The sequence below is a fragment of the Mytilus californianus genome, unplaced genomic scaffold (assembly GCF_021869535.1).
Source record: "Mytilus californianus isolate M0D057914Y unplaced genomic scaffold, xbMytCali1.0.p SCAF_10, whole genome shotgun sequence".
Classification (NCBI taxonomy): domain Eukaryota; kingdom Metazoa; phylum Mollusca; class Bivalvia; order Mytilida; family Mytilidae; genus Mytilus; species Mytilus californianus.
The window spans coordinates 55,501,818-55,521,442 of NW_026262582.1; the positions used below are offsets into that span (position 1 = coordinate 55,501,818).

At 33.0% G+C, this 19,625-nt stretch overlaps 1 protein-coding gene across 2 annotated transcripts in view; it reads right to left on the minus strand.

Moving 5' to 3' along the window:
- Positions 1–19,625, minus strand: part of LOC127718864 (neurobeachin-like protein 1) — a 406,320-nt gene that overhangs the window by 103,292 nt on the left and 283,403 nt on the right. For both annotated transcript variants that reach the window (XM_052224913.1, XM_052224914.1), the window contains 7 exons: positions 17,402–17,497; positions 13,470–13,594; positions 12,245–12,385; positions 6,825–6,955; positions 3,769–3,878; positions 1,910–2,027; positions 710–807 (listed from right to left, as the gene is read on the minus strand). In XM_052224913.1, coding sequence (XP_052080873.1) covers positions 710–807; positions 1,910–2,027; positions 3,769–3,878; positions 6,825–6,955; positions 12,245–12,385; positions 13,470–13,594; positions 17,402–17,497 — 819 coding nt within the window. The remainder of the gene's footprint in view (positions 1–709; positions 808–1,909; positions 2,028–3,768; positions 3,879–6,824; positions 6,956–12,244; positions 12,386–13,469; positions 13,595–17,401; positions 17,498–19,625) is intronic.

Below are 19,625 nucleotides of genomic sequence, written 5' to 3' on the forward strand. Positions count from 1 at the left end.
ACTCCAAATTTGAAAATGGTCACTCAAACAGAAAATACAGATCATGTACATGTAGAAACAATCAATGCTTGTAAGCACTGAAGGGTAAAGATTGCTTTAATTTATCAATGGGAAGTAAAATTTAACATTGCATTGTATAAAACATTAGTTGTAGTTGATTCAACTACAGTTATGGACAAAGGAATTTACTCCAATTCTAAAGATTACTTGAACAATGACATCATTGCTATTTTTAGAACAGATATTAGATTCCTGCACAAGTTATGTAATTTTCTTGACAAGTATAACATCATTTTGTAACTTGAATATCTGAGCATATATTTCATTAATAAATTTCTGGAAATGTTCATGGATATAGGATGTTTAGAATGTTATGATGAATGCACTATATTTTGTGTATCTCAAAAGTAGTGACAAATCTTGGAAGATTCAGATATCAAGTCAGTACTATAGGGTTTTGATTGCATTTTATGCAATCTTAACCCAAAAACTATGATTTAACAGAATTGTTTTGTAAAAGAGATACTTTACAAGTTAAGTGTATTTTTTCAAAACGTTTCTGAGAAATGGGCTTGAGTGCAATTATAAGTTAACCAAATTGCATCTTGTATGCATGAACATACAATAGTAAATTGTATCCACCTTAGATGCATGGGGCACTTGAATAAATGGATAAATATTTAATATATCTCAAAACAAATTATTGTACCTTCATTAACTGTGTTGGTGTCTGTCCAAAGTTATTAATCATTCCCTCTAAAGCTTTTCTGTCATGTTCATTTGTAATGGCATCTAGGTCTACAGCGCCTGTCAAATAGACATCATTAAGTTGTAGACATCATTTATAGTTACATACCGGTACAAGTTGTTATTTTTTTATAAAATTGAAAGGCATTATAGCCACTAGAAATTTTCTGATATTAGCCAGATTACAATTCTATGTTGCCACCTGGGTTTGTAGTACAGGGGTATATTTAGCCTAGAAAATTCTCTTTTAGCCTTGAGAATTGAAAGATCAGTTTATCCCATGCATACAATAGAAATTCATCTATTTGGCTTCATGCCATTTACCTTGTCAAAATATAGGACAAACCATTGTAATTCCAATACTAAACTTACTGAGTAAAAGTGTAAAAATTATTGACTCAAAATGTGTATTCATTACACTCAGGTACCTTTAGCTACAGCTAAATCTTGTTGATATAGAGTGAATAGTACATGGGAGAATGATAACTTATATAAAAGTCCAGTAGAATACTGGAAGCATATATAATTATACTCATGTCAAATACAAATCATAAACATCCACAAAAATAAGCTGATTTGAATAAGTATATATACAAGTAAAAATAACTAGTCCCAGCTGCTGTCCTTAGCTCCAAACGAACCTGTTATTTTCACTGTTGTCTTCTATTGTACTCTGAACTTCCAAGAAACCACCAATTTGCATCTAGTAAAAAATTATCTAGGAGGGAAACCTCCCACAATCCATTTAGACTGGAGTTCACACTAACTGACCACAGCTACACCCCTGGATTTCATTGCAACTCAGCTAATAATTAATTTCTAAAGGAGAAAATTTGAACAGCACGCTCTTTTCACAAAAAATCTTAAGAGTAAATATACTTGTAAGTCATACACATTTCAGTATAACTTATAAATTTTAATCGTAAGATTTTTTGTGAAAAGAGTCGCAGGGCTTTAGTGAAAAATAGCGAGCCACATTTACAAAATATTTCCGTCAAATGTACAGAACTAGACAATGGAGAAAAAAAGGAAACAGTAAAAATATAGAATCCCTATCTGTTTATGTACAGAATTAAAACAATTGAAAAAAGTGAAACAGTAAAATCTACTTTGGTATCCACAGAAACAGACAATATAGAATCAGGGATACAGTAAAACCTACCTTCATATGTACAGTAATAGAAAACATTTAAAGCTTCCGCAGCAGCTGGTCCTTTTTGTTTGTAACCAAATATCAGGTCAATCCAATTATGGAGGTTTTCTGAGACATACTCTGATTCCTACAAAAGTTTTTGATAATATTAAATCACAAAATATTGTACAAAAACAAGACTACAAAATGTTAAACTTCATTCTTTAATAAAAGTTTATCCTTTTTATTTGGAACAGTTTGGTAGTTTGTTAGTCTGGGCTAAATATAGATATATCAAGAATTCCATAGCAACACTTTTTATATTAGAAGCATAAATATGTTCATAGGCTCTAGAGAGTTTACTGTGTATGATTTAAATATAATTTCTTTTTCCAAGGAGCATAACTCCTTTAAAAATAGTTGATCAGCACTTATTTTCATTCTTCTGAGACATTGCTAATATAAACCTTTGAAAATCGAGAAAGAATTGAACACATTAGAGTGCTTGCAAGACTGAATGGGACACACAGACATTCCTGGTATTTCTATATCCCCTGCACTGCATTGTAGGAGGGGACAAAAAGGCAAAATCTATGGTTTTAATCATATTTGTACTAAATAAGAACCTACTTTCATTTGTTATAAGAACATTAACATAGAAAAAGTACAAGAATTCCCATTTTTAGAGTTATCTTAAAATGTCACAGTAACTTTCACTTAGTACACAGAATTAGTAAAAACTAGAACGGTTGTGTATAAGTTTTATAACAATTGGTTGAGACAAACTAAAGTTAGAGAACGGAAACGAAAAATTAAGCAATTTTTATGTTTATATAGGGACATAACTCAAGAATGGTAAAAGTGTTCTCACCAAATTCCGTACTTAATCTGTATTATGTAGTAATAAGCATTGTGTATAAGTTTCATAACATTTGGTTGAGGCAAACTAAAGTTAGAAAACGGAAACACAAAAATTGTACTTGATCTTAGTTTTGTGGTAATGAATATTGTGTATAGGTTTCATAATGTTTGGTTGGGGCAAACTTAAGTTACAGAATGGAAACTAAAAATTTTGCAATCTTTCGATTTATAAAGGGGCAAAACTCAATAATGGTTAAAGTGACACTACCCAAATTCAACTTGATCTGTGTTTTATCAGTGGAAGTCAAAATTAAACATTGCATTGTATAAAGCATTGATTGTAGTTGATTCAACTATAATCATGGACAAAGGAAGATAACTCCAATTTTAAAAATTACTTGATATTTAGAAGAAAATAAAAAATTTTGCAATTTTTCCATTTATAAAGGGGCATAACTCTAGAAAGGTGAAAGTGACGCCACCAAAATTCAAACTTGATCTGTGTTTTGTGGTAATAAGCATTGTGTATAAGTTTCATAACATTTGGTTGAGGCAAACTCAAGTTACAGAACGGAAACCAATTTTGGAACGTACGTACAGACGGAAAAGGGTAAAACTTAATGCCCCCACCACTACGGCGGGGGGATAAAAATAATAAGAAGGTCTTATTTTATTTGATATCCAAATAGCAAGATAAGTTGCAGTGATTACCATCCACTTAAGATTGATAACAAAAATCACAGCACACTATAAAGCTGGAAATGTTTGTAAATTAAAGTAAAACTGTTTTCTAATTACCTCTCATAGTTCCTTTCAATTGCAGCAAACATGTTTACTTTCAAACAAGGGAAATAACTTACATTCAGAATTGGGCTTTTGGAAGTGAGTTTCTAGAAAGTCCTATTAGGGTAGGTGTCCATAATTTACTAATCTGGAAACTGAATATTTGTTATCTATTAAGTTTTTGTTTGTGTTATAACGGTACATGTTTATAATTTACTGATAATTTCACATTAAGGGCAACTTACCAAAGCTAACATATTTTTATGTACAAAATCTTCTGGAGACTCAGCCCACTTTGGCAGTTTAACATCATTGACTTGTTCTCTTGTGATCTGAAGTTTACCAAGGTCAAATCCTATAAAGAAAATGTAATAAAATTACTTACAAAAAATGTTCACATAATATTTCAATTTTTAAGATACAATCCAAATACTGCAGTGTTACCCCTATGCTCCTTTTTTGCAATAGAGATAATGTCTGTTGACAAATTTAAATCAAGAACTAATTTATAACCCACGCATACCAAAGAACATTCACACAATGTTTGGTTCAAATATATTGGGTGGTTTCAGAAAAAATTATTGAAAAAGTATATTTTGAAAACTGTAGGAGGAGTTGATTATACAAAACTTGAACCCTCTTTCGTACATTTTGCTGAAAAATGACTAGGTTCCCAAGTCTGGAAAAATTCTTAAACTATTCCATAATAGCAGGTGCACAACTTCAACATAAGTGCAATCTTCCTGTGAAGTTTCAAGATCTGGGTACACACTTTTCCCGACAACATCACCTTACTGTAAGACTTTGTCCAACCCAGCCAAAAATTGGTAAAAGTTGTCATTAAATAGCAATAACTTCAATAAGGAGTGAACTGATGATTTTAGTCATGTTTGGCTTTTTGAAGATCTTATTTTGCTGATCATTTATGATATTCAAAGATTCTGTCTATCTATTATAATTTTCAAGATAATCAGCAATAAATTGCTTCGCCGAGCGCAGCTGGATACGACCACAGAGGTCCAACCCTGAACAGTTGGGGCAAAAATGGACGCAATATTCGCGCTTGATACAGGTCTGAATTAAATATTTGACACATAAAAGGTTTCTGACACAGAATAACTGTAGTCAAAAAACTTAGAATTGGTTATATGATTTGAATTTATATTCAACTTTTTGCTTTTGTGCAATACACTTTGCTGTTGCAAACTGACCCCTCCTCCCCCCACAAAAAAAATAAAAAATTTACCCCCCCCCCCCCCCTTTTGTGAAATACACTATGCTGTTGCGTATTAACACACACACACTTTTGAGGGAGGGTCGGAGGGGTCCTGATCCCGTAATCCCAGGCTTAAAAACATGAAATCCTGAGGTCCCGAATTTAAAGAAATTTAAATCCCGACATCCCGAAATTCGAAAAAAAATTCCAGGATCCCGAAAGGATCAATCCCCGAAATCCTCTTTTTAATTTCTGAAATCTGAAATGAGAAAAAATTGACCCCCCCACAATTTCTTTTTACCCCCCCCCCCCCTTTTTCCCCCAAAAAAATTCTTTTCCTCAAGATATGGTCATAATCTCAATTCAAATTTCCAATGGAGTTTGCAACCATAATCACCCATTTAAATTTACCATAGTGCTAACTTAATCTATTTTATAATAGAATTTAAAATATGGTGTCAAATCTTTCATATGGATTTTTTTTGTAAAAAATAAAGATGCAATATTTGCAGATATTTTTACTGGTCTTCCTTTATAAATATGCATTTCTTTAAACATAATTTAGAAGCAGTGTAAGAGAGGTAATCAAAACGTTGTATTTGGATTACATCCCTTACACTGCTTTTAAATTGTCTTAATTGTTCATTAACCATTACTTTATACATAATTTAAAAGCAGTGTAAGGGAGGTAATTCAAATGATGTATTTGAATTACCTCCCTTACACTGTAATTTGTACTTAAGTATTTGTCCATTAACCAAGACACCCTTGTTTTCCCCCTTTTTTGCCCCTAATTCCTAAACGGTTTGAGCCATAACCCCCCAAAGCAAATCCTAACCATCCTTTTGTGGTATGGAAACTTGTGGTATAATTTCAGAGAGATCCATACACCGTTCCACAAGTTGTGTCTGGAAACTAGAAAATTTTTTTTGCCCCTTTTTGGCCCCTAATTCCTTAACTGTTGGTACCATAACCCCCAAAATCAATCCCAACCTTCCTTTTGTGGTATTGAACCTTATGGTAAAATTTCATAGAGATCCATACACTAAAACTAAAGTTATTGTGCCAAAACCAATGTGTCTTCAGACGACGACAATGACGTCAAACCATTATTCGACCGAAAAAAATTTTTGCGGCCATATAAAAAATGACAAAAAAATGTCTGACATTTTTTATTTAAATTGACAGTAGGTAGATAGCATCATTTAGAATATTTTTGCCCTGTCAGATTTCTCTATTTATAGTGGTTTCCAAGATAATAGACAAAACTGTCATTATTCCCCTATGTTCTATTTTTAGCCATGTTGGTTGGCAGGCAGGGCCATCATACACATTCTGTAAACTAGATACCTTTATAATGATTTTGGCAAAGTTTAGCCCAGTAGCTTATCTGGAGCTGTAAGTAGGATTTTACAAAAAAGTGGATTTACTGCCATTTGATAGTCAGAACAGAAACCTGTATAGTAAATCCGAAAAAAATCATTCCTAATTTATAATCAACAAGAAACTTCCAGTTTATTTTATTTTCTCAAAATGGAAAGTAGCATGATTGATTCCTAGGAAATTTGCAATTTTAAGTCATTATAATAATTGCAGTTTTCCACAAATTATTCTTAAATGTTTTTTTTACAAAAACAGGTATCAGATTGCATGCAGTTTATAAAGCAAAACCAACGATAAAGGTTCTTTATATCATGACTTACTGTATGAATTTGACAGTTTGAAAAAAATGACCCTACAAATGACCAAAATCAAGTAAGAAAATTTTAGGATCCTTGATTTGCAATTTCTGTAGAGTGATTAACATTTTCAAAAATTCTACAACAGTTAAAAATTGTCATTTAAAGGAAAAAAGCTGCTATAGAAGGTCAATAAACGGTTTCATTAAAAAGACAATTTTGTAGATCTTGGAAATTGATCAATACTTACAATTTTTATCTATCTATTATAATTTTCTAAGTTAGGCCAGGGGAGCAGATAAAAGTCAGATGTTGATTCAAATGACTTTTTATTATCCAATAGAATTGGACATTACCAGTTTCTTCAGACAACATTTAAGTCATTATATACTCAATATGCATTTACCATTTTCATTGACTAGAAATTCAGGTAAGTAAAAGAACTCAGGAATCAGTTCCTTGACATCATTTGGGTTTTCCATCAGCATTTTCCATGTACCAGGCACTGAGTGGAACTGCCTATCTGTTACATCAAACCTGAAAATATGAAAATAATTGTAAATAATATCAGACATTCAAATATAAATTCAAGGAGATAAATTAACCTTACAATAAAAAGTCAAAAACTGAAGATGAGGTCAAGAACAGGTAAGATATGATTGGAATTTAATCACAAATTATAATGAAATGTGAATTATACATATTGTTTTGTCAAGACAATTACCATTTTTTGAAAAGTTGTATATGGAAAAAATTGTAAGTGATCTTACTATCTATCATTTTAGTAGATTTTTGAAAAATTCCAATATCAAAATGAGTAAAGTTCTGTAACTCCGGAATAACAAATTACAAATGAAAAGCCTCAAAATAGAAATGAAGTTCTCATTTTGCTATCCTGTGGCCTTTTACAGATTTTTATACAGTAAGGGTTTTGCTCATTGTTGAATGCCCTCTGGTGACTTGAAGTTGCTTATTAGTCTTTGGTGAAAAGTTCTCTCATTTGCAGTCCAATCACATATACTTATTTTTATATTATTCTTATTGGCCATAGAAACAACACATTTTGTAATTTGGCCAAAATAACCTTATTTTTTCTCTTTTTTTCAGTTATGGTTGCTCATTTTTAGATCTTGTTTAGTAGCAATTTTGTAGGTCTTGTAATGATGATCATTTTTACTGTTTTCAGTTTATACCTATCTTTTGAAGTTTTTGAGATAATAAAAAATTCATTTGATGGCAATTAATCCTATAACAAGTGTGACACTTCGGCCATGTTGACTTACTCGCAGATTATATTTTGTTGATCTTTTTTGCTTTTTCAAGTTTCCCTCCAACTCCTATAGTTTTGACAAATATGCAAATAGTGGATAAAAATCATCATTCAGGGTAAATAACTTCTATAAGGAGTTGGTTGACAGTGACAAACAAGATGACTGATTTGTAGATCTTATTCTGCTGAACAATTTTGTTTTTTTTTTTGCTATTTCTCACTATCTATTACAGTTTGTAAACTGAAATTGGAAAATTGAAAAAAAAATCATCTTTCAAGGGAAATAACTTCTAAAAGGAGTCAGTTGACTTATTCGTAGATCTTATTGTGCTTAACATCTTTTCTTTTTTTCAATTTCTCTGTATCTATAAAGATTGCTGCAAAAAATAAAAAACTAGATGTGTCGGAACGATACGAATGGCCCAGTCTCAAAAAGTTGAAAAATGTGCAATTTCAACAACACATGTGGACACAAACATGCATGGATAGTATCCAGCTCTCAAGACCAATACTAGTTCAAGTTGATGAAAAATTTCCTTGATCAATGAGTAGTTAAATTTCAAACTACCAGCAAACAGGAAGTGGATGTACTGCAGATCTAACAAGATGTGTTGAATCGACATGAAAATCAGCATAGCAGAACGAAACATAAACTTGATCTGTAACTCATCATGGTAGACTCACATGCAAAATCTGAAGGCGTATAGGAAAAAAGTTTGTATACTGTGATTTTCAACAATTTTCAAAGTCCATAACCTGTAATTTCAGCAAAAATCAGCAGAGAGTAACGAAACTTACACTCAATCTGTAACACATCATGGTTAACTCACATACCAAAAATCAGCCCAATATCTGAAGGCATTTAGAAAAAAAGTCCATATAACTGTGATTTTCAACAATTTATCAAAGTCCAAAGTCCTTAATTTCAGCAAAAATTAGCAGAGCAGAACAAAACTTAAACCTGATCTGTAACTCATCATGGTTAACTCACATACCAAAAAATCAGCCCAATATCTGAAGGCGTATAGAAAATAAATCTGTATAATTGTGATTTTCAACAATTTATCAAAGTCCAAAGCCTGTAATTTCAGCAGAAATTGGCAGAGCAGAACGAAACTTAAACTTGATCTGTAACTCATCATGGTTAACTCACATACCAAAAATCAGCCCAATATCTGAAGGCGTATAGAAAAAAAATCTGTATAACTGTGATTTTCAACAATTTATCAAAGTCCAAAGCCTGTAATTTCAGCAAAAGTTAGCAGAGCAGAACGAAACTTATACTTGATCTGTAACTCATCATGGTTAACTCACATACCAAAAATCAGCCCAATATCTGAAGAAATTTAGAAAAAAATTCGTATAACTGTGATTTTCAATAAATTATCAAAGTCCAAAGTCCTTAATTTCAGCAAAAATTAGCAGAGCAGAACGAAACTTAAACTTGATCTGTAACTCATCATGGTTAACTCACATACCAAAAATCAGCACAATATCTGAAGGCATTTAGATAAAAAAGTCCGTATAACTGTGATTTTCAACAATTTATCAAAGTCCAAAGTCCTTAATTTCAGCAAAAATTAGCAGAGCAGAACAAAACTTAAACCTGATCTGTAACTCATCATGGTTAACTCACATACCAAAAAATCAGCCCAATATCTGAAGGCTTATAGAAAATAAATCTGTATAATTGTGATTTTCAACAATTTATCAAAGTCCAAAGCCTGTAATTTCAGCAGAAATTAGCAGAGCGGAACGAAACTGAAACTTGATCTGTAACTCATCATGGTTAACTCACATACCAAAAATCAGCCCAATATCTGAAGGCGTATAGAAAAAAAAATCTGTATAACTGTGATTTTCAACAATTCATCAAAGTCCAAAGCCTGTAATTTCAGCAAAAGTTAGCAGAACGGAACGAAACTTAAACTTGATCTGTAACTCATCATGGTTAACTCACATACCAAAAATCAGCCCAATATCTGAAGGCATTTAGAAAAAAAGTCTGTATAATTGTGATTTTCAACAATTTATCAAAGTCCAAAGCCCGTAATTTTAGGCAAAAATTAGCAGAGCGGAACGAAACTTATACTTGATCTGTAACTCATCATGGTTAACTCACATACCAAAAATCAGCCCAATATCTGAAGAAATTTAGAAAAAAATTCGTATAACTGTGATTTTCAATAAATTATCAAAGTCCAAAGTCCTTAATTTCAGCAAAAATTAGCAGAGCAGAACGAAACTTAAACCTGATCTGTAACTCATCATGTTGAACTCACATACCAAAAATCAGCCCAATATCTGAAGGCATTTAGAAAAAAAGTCCGTATAACTGTGATTTTCAACAATTTATCAAAGTCCAAAGTCCTTAAATTCGGCAAAAATTAGCAGAGCGGAAAGAAACTTAAACTTGATCTGTAACTCATCATGGTTAACTCACATACCAAAAATCAGCACAATATCTGAAGGCATTTAGATAAAAAAGTCCGTATAACTGTGATTTTCAACAATTTATCAAAGTCCAAAGTCCTTAATTTCAGCAAAAATTAGCAGAGCAGAGCAGAACAAAACTTTAACTTGATCTGTAACTCGTCATGGTTAACTCACATACCAAAAATCAGCCCAATATCTGAAGGCGTTTAGAAAAAAATTGCGTATAATGGTTTGTTGCGGAATGACAGAATGACAGAATGAGGGAATGACAGAATGATGGAATGATGGAATGACGATTAAGGGTAAAACTATATGGCCCCGACAACTTCTTTCAAAGGCAATAACTCCTTAAGCTGCCAATTGACAAATTAAGGTTAAGGTGACTTCTTTTGTAGAACTAATTCGTCTGAAAACTTTTGCTTTCACAATTTCTCTCTATCTATTAATAGTATCTGCAAAAAATTAATAAAATAAGCATTTCATATAAGGGTTAATTGATAATTCATCCATATTAACATCTTTGAATATATATAATAACTGCTGAACACTTTTGCATGTTACAATTTATCTATATCTATTATAGTTTTTACAAAAAAGTCAGTAAAATTAGTCATCGAGGGCAATAATTCCTTTAAGGGGTCAATGACAATTCATCCATGTTGACTTGTTTAGATCTTATCATTCTGGTCATTCTTACTGTTTAAAAATTCTTATAATCTGATATAGTCTTCAAGATCATAACCAAAACCTGTGAAACTTGCAAAAAATTTACATTTCAGGGGCAATAACTCAAAAATGGGAAGTTTGTTTTTCTGAAAATTTTCCAGCAGATAGACCTTCACCTGCTAGTGTTTATTTAAATTTATATTTTCTAAAATTTTTCAATTATGAGATTTCTGATTTTCTGTCCAGCAATTAAATGTACCACAGTAAGTTAACTCATATAATAATAAGAAGATGGAGTAATAAAGAAACCACAGTAAGTTAACTCATATAATAATAAGAAGATGGAGTAATAATGAAACAACTATTCATACTGACTAAATGAAAAAGATGTGAACATTTAGATGTCTACATACAGCCTTTCACAATGTACCATATAGTAAGCTATAAAAACCCAGAGGATTATTTTATTCAATAAATGAAAAGTGCCAAGGAAGAAAAATCAAGGCATTTTAACTATTCTTATTCTGATGTCTGCATTTTTACATCTTTCCTTGTCACATTTTTGATTTTCACCTGTTTCATTTCTGTTAACCATAAACTGCAAAAATGGACATTAGGAATGAGAATAGTTAAAATGGGGCATTTGTCTGTTTCAAATCGAAATAAATACAGAATATATGATATGCTTTCATGTAAGAAAAACCCTGTTTTAATGGGTCTTGACCTGCGTTGCTGCATGCAACAGATTGAGGTGCGTTGCTGCATGCAACAGATTGAGGTGCGTTGCTGCATGCAACAGATTGAGGTAACATGTATACTGGAGCATAACTGATCATTCCCTTACACTGAAGCCAAGAAAACTTTTGACGAAAATTTTCGTTGTACAATGAGTGTTTAAAATTTCAAACTAAGGCAAACAGAAAGTGGCTGCATGGCAGATAAAAAAATTGCTTACTCATTACAACTCAACGTTATCAAACTGCAGACCCAATATTAAAGCATTCCCTGCCAGAGGAGCAAAGAAAATTTGATACAAATGCAAATTGAGGTGACACATCCTGAATTTCACCAGTCAATTACTGTTTTTTTTCTGTTTTGCATTGGTGAAAAAGCTGTATCAATAATTGCAGGTGAAGTCTACAATACTGCAAATGCTGATTTGATCATACTTTTTTATAACATATGAGATATCAGAAGTTAACATCAGCTGCAGATCAAGGATTTGTAAAATGTTTATGCATTAAACCATATATGTAGCTTCAGAAAGGGGCCAGCCACCTCCTTAATCCACCTTTGAATATAATACTAACCTATCAAATGGGACAAAAATTTTCCTTTGAGATAACATAAACTTTGAGATAAAAGAGCTTGATATAACAAAAGTCAACTGTGTTTTGTTGCCATGTGGTTTAACATGTAAAATATCTGTGAACATAGATTATTATGTAAATTACCTGTCACCCTGTAGTTCAATATGTAGAGCAGTAAAAGGCTCCATTCTGATAAGATAGTGCATGACACCTGCTGCATTAGAGTAATGTGTACCATAATGGAACTTCTCTATCACTCCTGAGGGATCTTCAAATGTTTCAAATCTGAAAATAAAATCTAATTTCAAGATTTTTTCCTGAATATAGCCTGACATCCTGGCCCAACCTGGCATAATACAATCAACCTGATCACTTTTCAGCACTGATCAGGTCTGAGTTATTGCAAATGTGCATGTTATATTAAAAAAGGAATGTATCGATCTGATTTTAAATTAGCTGTTGATTCATGATTTATAACATTACGGTTTGAATTATTATTGCTACATTTTTTTAATAAAAATTGTGCATTTAGCATAAATTTTAAAATAGTTTTCAACAATTTGTGGTTAAGAAAATATGTTTTTCGCCAATGTCATCATTCTAACATCTATTAACAAATACATGTCATTGAATTCCGCCAGGCTCTACTGTCAAGCAGTGATCCAAGATCCCATGCTATCCTGAGTACTCTTTACCTGTTATTACATATAGGATATAAAAAAACTCAAAAAGTTTGATGGACCCTTAAATTTTATGAAAGAAATACAAAATGGTTTCTCTTTCTTTTCGCATTCCCTCCCAAAGATGTCAACACACCTGATAAGGTAAATGATATGGCAAAAGGTTTTTCTATTTAATTTCAAAATGATAAGCCTAACTAAACAAGGCAAATTTCTTATTTACCTATTGGGAATTTTCCAAAATAAGTCTTTTTAGTTGGAAAATGCATGATGTTTTCAATCTATATTTTTTTTGGTATAGTTCCAATCTCACTGTTGTACTTTCCTAGACAGAAGTCAAGATTTACTAAATTAGAATGACAAGAAAGGAAATAAAAAAAAGAATTGTGACCAATACATTATTATGTTTACTGCCATCTGCTCATAATTAGATATGGTACAAGGAAACTTTTTACAAATAGCATAAAGATATCAAGAAAATTATCTATTCATCTTTCATTGCCTATTTAAAGTACTAATTACACAATAAAAGAGAATTCATGAGTCACATTTTAAAACATAGCACTGTGGCTTTAAATTTTGGCTATAATTTTGTAAAATTACATTGATTTGGTAAAAAAACCTATAAATCTCTAATTGCCATGCCATGATAAAATATAGTTTCTAAGTCACAAGAACAAATCACATACTTTTCTCTGAGTATTTCTCCATTTTTAGGATTAACAGCACCAATTGGTTTGGACAGATCTCTGTATACAGTACAACTGTTGAGATTTAATGAGTCAGACTCATAATCACTTATTATCCATGGAAACTAGAATATTAAAACAATTATTATTCACATAAAACATATCTAAGAAACATTAGAAGTTTACAATGTCCACTGTGTTTTCCTATTTTTTTTAAGTCTCTTGTGTTAACTGGTGTAAACTAGAAATGTGAGTGAACTTACAAAAGGATACCCCTCTGCCCCGTGATACTATTAGTATATCATAATTTACACAATACAAATGCAGTAAACCTTCTGATTTATTACAAACAAAATCAGACTTTCTCTTTTGATATAAATGTATTGCATTGTTGGGTAGTTGGCTCATTGATTTTTACCACTCAATTCCTTATATTCATTTTTAATTAAAAGGGTAGATAACTCTTTAAGTTTTTCTTATAGATTGAACTTAACATATATATGTTGATATGTACCAAGAATAAAAAAGTACATTTCCCCTTATTTTCTAAATGTTTTTAATTAAAGCTATAATTTCCTTATTCTATGTTGGTATTCTATCATTTAGTTTTCTTTCTAGACTAGTGTAATATTCCCTGAATAAACCTATTAAAAACAGACCGGGTAACACACTTTACATTTGATTTTTTTTTAAATAGCAAGATTTGAAATACATTTTCGGGAAGTATAAAACAAATTCATCATTGTTTGCTTATACTGTCATACTACCTTCATTCCAAATGATTGATTCAGTTTATAAATATAAATAACTTAATGGTTACAAATTTGCCTTGCAATTTCAGAGAAGCTGAAGAAAAAGTCAAAAGCTAACAGAAAACGTATGATATAGGATATTTGATATATGATGTTATTAGTGATATGGTAATAGCTCATACAAACCCTTTGTGCCATATAAACATAAAACTGTGGGTAAAGCTTGTGTGACCACTTTGGGTATTTGCAATAACTGTGTGAAGTATAACTTAGATCTAAGAATACATGCACATGACCTCATTATATTTGACAACAATATATTTACTTGCAAATTTAAAACATTGGATTTGGATCCAAGCAGGTAGAAAGATAAAATCAGTATTAAATTCATATATTAATGGACTGGGCTTCAGAATATATTTCTGCACTGGGTGTCAGGATAGATTATTTGACTGGGTATCAGGATAGCTTATTGGACAGATGCCAGAATAGATTATTGGACTGGGTGTCAGGATAGATTATTGGTCTGGGTGTCGGGATAGATTTATATTGGACTGGTTGTCAGGATAGATTATTGGACTGGGTGTCAGGATAGATTATTGGACTAGGTGTCAGGATAGATTATTGGACAGGTGCCAGGATAGATTATTGGACTGGGTGTCAGGATAAATTATTGGACTGGGTGATAGATTGTTGTACTGGTGTCAGGATAAATTATTGGACTGGGTGTCAGGATAGATTATTGGACTGGGTGATAGATTATTGCACTAGTGTCAGGATAGATTACTAGACTGGGTGTCAGGATAGATTATTGGACAGGTGCCAAGATAGATTACTAGACTGGGTGTCAAGATAGATTATCGGACTGGATTTCAGGATAGATTATTGGACTGGGTATCAGGATTGATTATTGGACTGGGTGTCAGGATACATTATTGGACTGGGTGTCAAGATAGATTATTGGACTGGATTTCAGGATAGATTATTGGACTGGGTGTCAGGATAGATTATTGGACTGGATTTCAGGATAGATTATTGGACTGGGTGTCAGGATTGATTATTAGAGTGGGTGTCAGGATAGATTATTGGACTGAGTATTGGGATAGATTATTGGACTGGGTGTCGGGATAGATTATTGGACTGGGTGTCGGGATAGATTATGGGACTGGGTGTCGGATAGATTATTAGACAGGTGCCAGGATATATTATTGGACTTGGTGTCAGGATAGATAATTGGACTGGATAGATTATTGGACTAGGTGTTGGGATAGATTATTGGACTGGGTGTCGGGATAGATTATTGGACTGGGTGTCAGGATAGATTATTGGACTGAGTGTCAGGAAAGATTATTGGTTTGGGTATTGGGATAGATTTATATTTGACTGTATTGGACTTGGTGTCAGGATAGGTTATTAGACTGAGTGTCAGGAAAGATTATTGGACTGGGTGTCAGTGCAGATTATTGGACTGGGTGTCAGGATAGATTATTGGACTGGGTGTCATGACAGATAATTGGACTGGGTGTCGGGACAGATTATTGGACTGAGTTTCAGGACAGATTATTGGACTAGGTGTCGGGACAGATTATTGGACTGGGTGTCGGGACAGATTATTGGACTGGGTGTCAGGACAGATTATTGGACTGGGGATGGGGACAGATTATTGGACTGGGTGTCAGGATACATTATTGAACTGGGTGTGAGGATATATTATTGGACTGGGTGCCAAGATAGATTATTGGACAGGTGCCAGGATAGATTATTGGACTTGGTGTTGGATTTGGTGTCAGGATAGATTATTGGATTGGGTGCCAAGATAGATTATTGGACTGGGTGTCAAGATAGATTATTGGACTGGATTTCAGGATAGATTATTGGACTGGGTGTCAGGATTGATTATTGGACTGGGTGTCAGGATAGATTATTGGACTGAGTGTCGGGATAGATTATTCAGGACTGGGTGTCGGGATAGATTATTGGACTGGGTGTCGTGATAGATTATTGGACTGGGTGTCGGATAGATTATTAGACAGGTGCCAGGATAGGTTATTGGACTGAGTGTCAGGATAGATTATTGGACTTGGTGTTAGGGGGATTATTGGACTGGGTGTCAGTGCAGATTATTGGACTGGGTGTCGGGATAGATTATTGGACTGGGTGTCATGACAGATAATTGGACTGGGTGTGGGGACAGATTATTGGACTGAGTTTCAGGACAGATTATTGGACTAGGTGTCCGGACAGATTATTGGACTGGGTGTCGGGACAGATTATTGGACTGGGGATCGGGACAGATTATTGGACTGGGTGTCAGGATACATTATTGGACTGGGTGTCAGGATATATTATTGGACTGGGTGTCAAGATAGATTATTGGACAGGTGCCAGGATAGATTATTGGACTTGGTGTTGGACTTGGTGTCAGGATAGATTATTGGATTGGGTGCCAAGATAGATTATTGGACTGGGTGTCAAGATAGATTATTGGACTGGATTTCAGGATAGATTATTGGACTGGGTGTCAGGATAGATTATTGGACTGAGTGTCGGGATAGATTATTCAGGACTGGGTGTCGGGATAGATTATTGGACTGGGTGTCGGGATAGATTATTGGACTGGGTGTCGGATAGATTATTAGACAGGTGCCAGGATAGATTATTGGACTGGGTGTCAGGATAGATTATTGGACTGGGTGTAAGGATAGATTATTGGACTGGGTGTCAGGAAAGATTATTGGTCTGGGTATAGGGATAGATTTATATTTGACTGTATTGGACTGGGTGTCAGGATTGATTATTGGTCTGAGTGTCAGGATAGATTATTGGACTTGGTGTCAGGAAAGATTATTGGACTGGGTGTTAGGATAGATTATCAGACTAGGTGTCGGGATAGATTATTGGACTGGATGTCATGACAGATAATTGGACTGGGTGTCGGGACAGATTATTGGACTGGGTGTCAGGACAGATTATTGGACTGGGGATTGGGACAGATTATTGGACTGGGTTTCAGGATACATTATTGGACTGGGTGTCAGGATACATTATTGGACTGAGTGTCAGGATAGCTTATTGGACTGGGTGTCGGAATAGAATTTTGGACAGGTGTGAGGATTGAGATTTTAATGTTTCTACTTGTGTCAAGTTACTAACAAACAACAAGTATAGTGTTTTACTTACCACAGGATACTGACTAAGATCATTGTAAGTTCTGCCTGCTATTGTGTTTAATTGCATCAGATATTCAAAGTTTGTTATCTCTCTATGTACCCATTTCTGAAATGAAAGACATTATTTTTTTACACAACAGAAAGTAAAGATCTGATTACGTTCATAATATTTTACACGAATAAATTTAAAAGTTAATAATATATGGTGTCAAAGGGAAGCTATCAGTGGAAATGTAGCTCTTTTTGATCCAAGGATCATAATGGCTCTGATTCATCTTCTAGAGGGAAGCAAACACATACAGTACAACATCTGTGTAAAGTGTAAAAAAATAAGCGTTTAAATTCTTAAAAGAAATCTAAATAGAAAAGTGTTGCCAAAGTTACCAATTTTTGCCCTTATGTTAGGTGCAAATATAGGTAGGTGTGAGTATACAAACAAAACATATAAAATGGCATAGACACATATCTATTATTGAAGGTATACGTTGACCTCAAAATTTCATTTTTGTTTTATTGTGTTGTTGGGTAAAGTTATTAAGCAGTTTTAATACAAATTGATAGCTGCCCCGTAGTGAAACATCCCTCAACACTGTGTAAATGAGGAATAAAATTGTGTGTACAGTATAGACTTGTACAACAGGAACATAGATTACATCAAAATATGTTGTATTTTGAGTTTATTTTGACTTTTTGTATTTGTTGTTGTTATTTTTGTCATCAAGTTAAATGTGGTGTAATGTCACCGGCGCTCCATAGGTACTTTTTTGGAATTATCGCCCTTTGTTTTGGAATCCATTCCATGTCAGACATAAACTGAAATCAAAATCTTGAGCCAACCACGGCGTAAGTTGAACTCTTTGTATATATCTGAACATTTACTTTAGTGTTATATATCAGCACAGAGGATGTGACTTTGTTTGTTTACCTGTTTTTATGTTTTCTAGGCATATCTACAAAGGATATGTGCGTTGACCCACAACACAAAGAACATTTATTAGAACTCTTACAAACTACACAAACATATGTTTTCATAGTATTTTTCAGAATTGTAAAAGTGATTATCTTTGTATTTTCAGTTTTTTACCATCATCCTGTAGATGTATTAAAGTTTGAATAATCTACTTGGTTACCTGTTACGCAAAATTTATGCTTGAGGCATAACATGTGGTGTTTCTGCGAATAAGTGTAAAATTTTTTATTATATGTAATGAAGGAACCAACAACAAATATGGAGACAAAATTGGGAAAGTATCTAAATAAGTCATGTGAAAGGTAAGGTAGGCACTTTTGAATTACAAAATCATTTAAATGTCAAATTTAGGCTTTCAATCTATTGCTTGTAAAATATTGTCAATCTTTATTAGAAATATACATTGATTTCAATTTTGAATTAAAACCTGAAATATACAATAAATTATAAATTAAATTACAAGGTCTGGTCATTAAGTCAATGGGAGGTTATATGATATCATACTTCCTCCTTTGATACAAAATAAAGATTGGACTGGGTTACCACAATTTAAATATGAATCTGCATGAAAACACATAATAGCTTAAAATATTTGACTGAGTATTTGACGCTTTAAATATTGAAGAAAAGTGACATTTCAAAAGGGATGAGATATAAATTTGACAATTTTATATCAATTAAAAAATACTACCTCTCTTTCCATCTGACTTTAAAGTTGATGCATATAAAGAAATTCAGCAATATTTTTTGTGATATAAGACAGTTCAAGACCCTATTGGATAGTATAGTAGAGTCCCCTGTACCTGTGCGGCCTGTGAAACTGCACACATGGCAATTCAGTACTTTCTATTGTGCAAACAATCCAATAGAAATAAAAATTATTTTCTTCTCATAAATATATGATATTATTCCGCCTTTGACAAAAATAAATGATTTTTAAATTTTCATATTAGTTTTAGATCCATTTTCTATGAAAACAAAAATTACTAGACTTTGAGTATGTTAAAGCCATTATTTATGAATTTGAAATTTAGGTGCGCAAATGCATGGGACACTAAACCATTCCATAATAAAATGCTCCGCTGGGCGCAGCTTGATAGGACCGCAGAGGTGGAACCCTGAACAGTTGGGGCAAGTATGGACACAACATTCAAGCTTGATACAGCACTGAATTTGGATTGTGATTAAATATTTGACACAGCATAGGTTTCTGACACAGAATGAATGTGGTCTAAGAACTAAAAAAAAAAAAATTTACCTATTC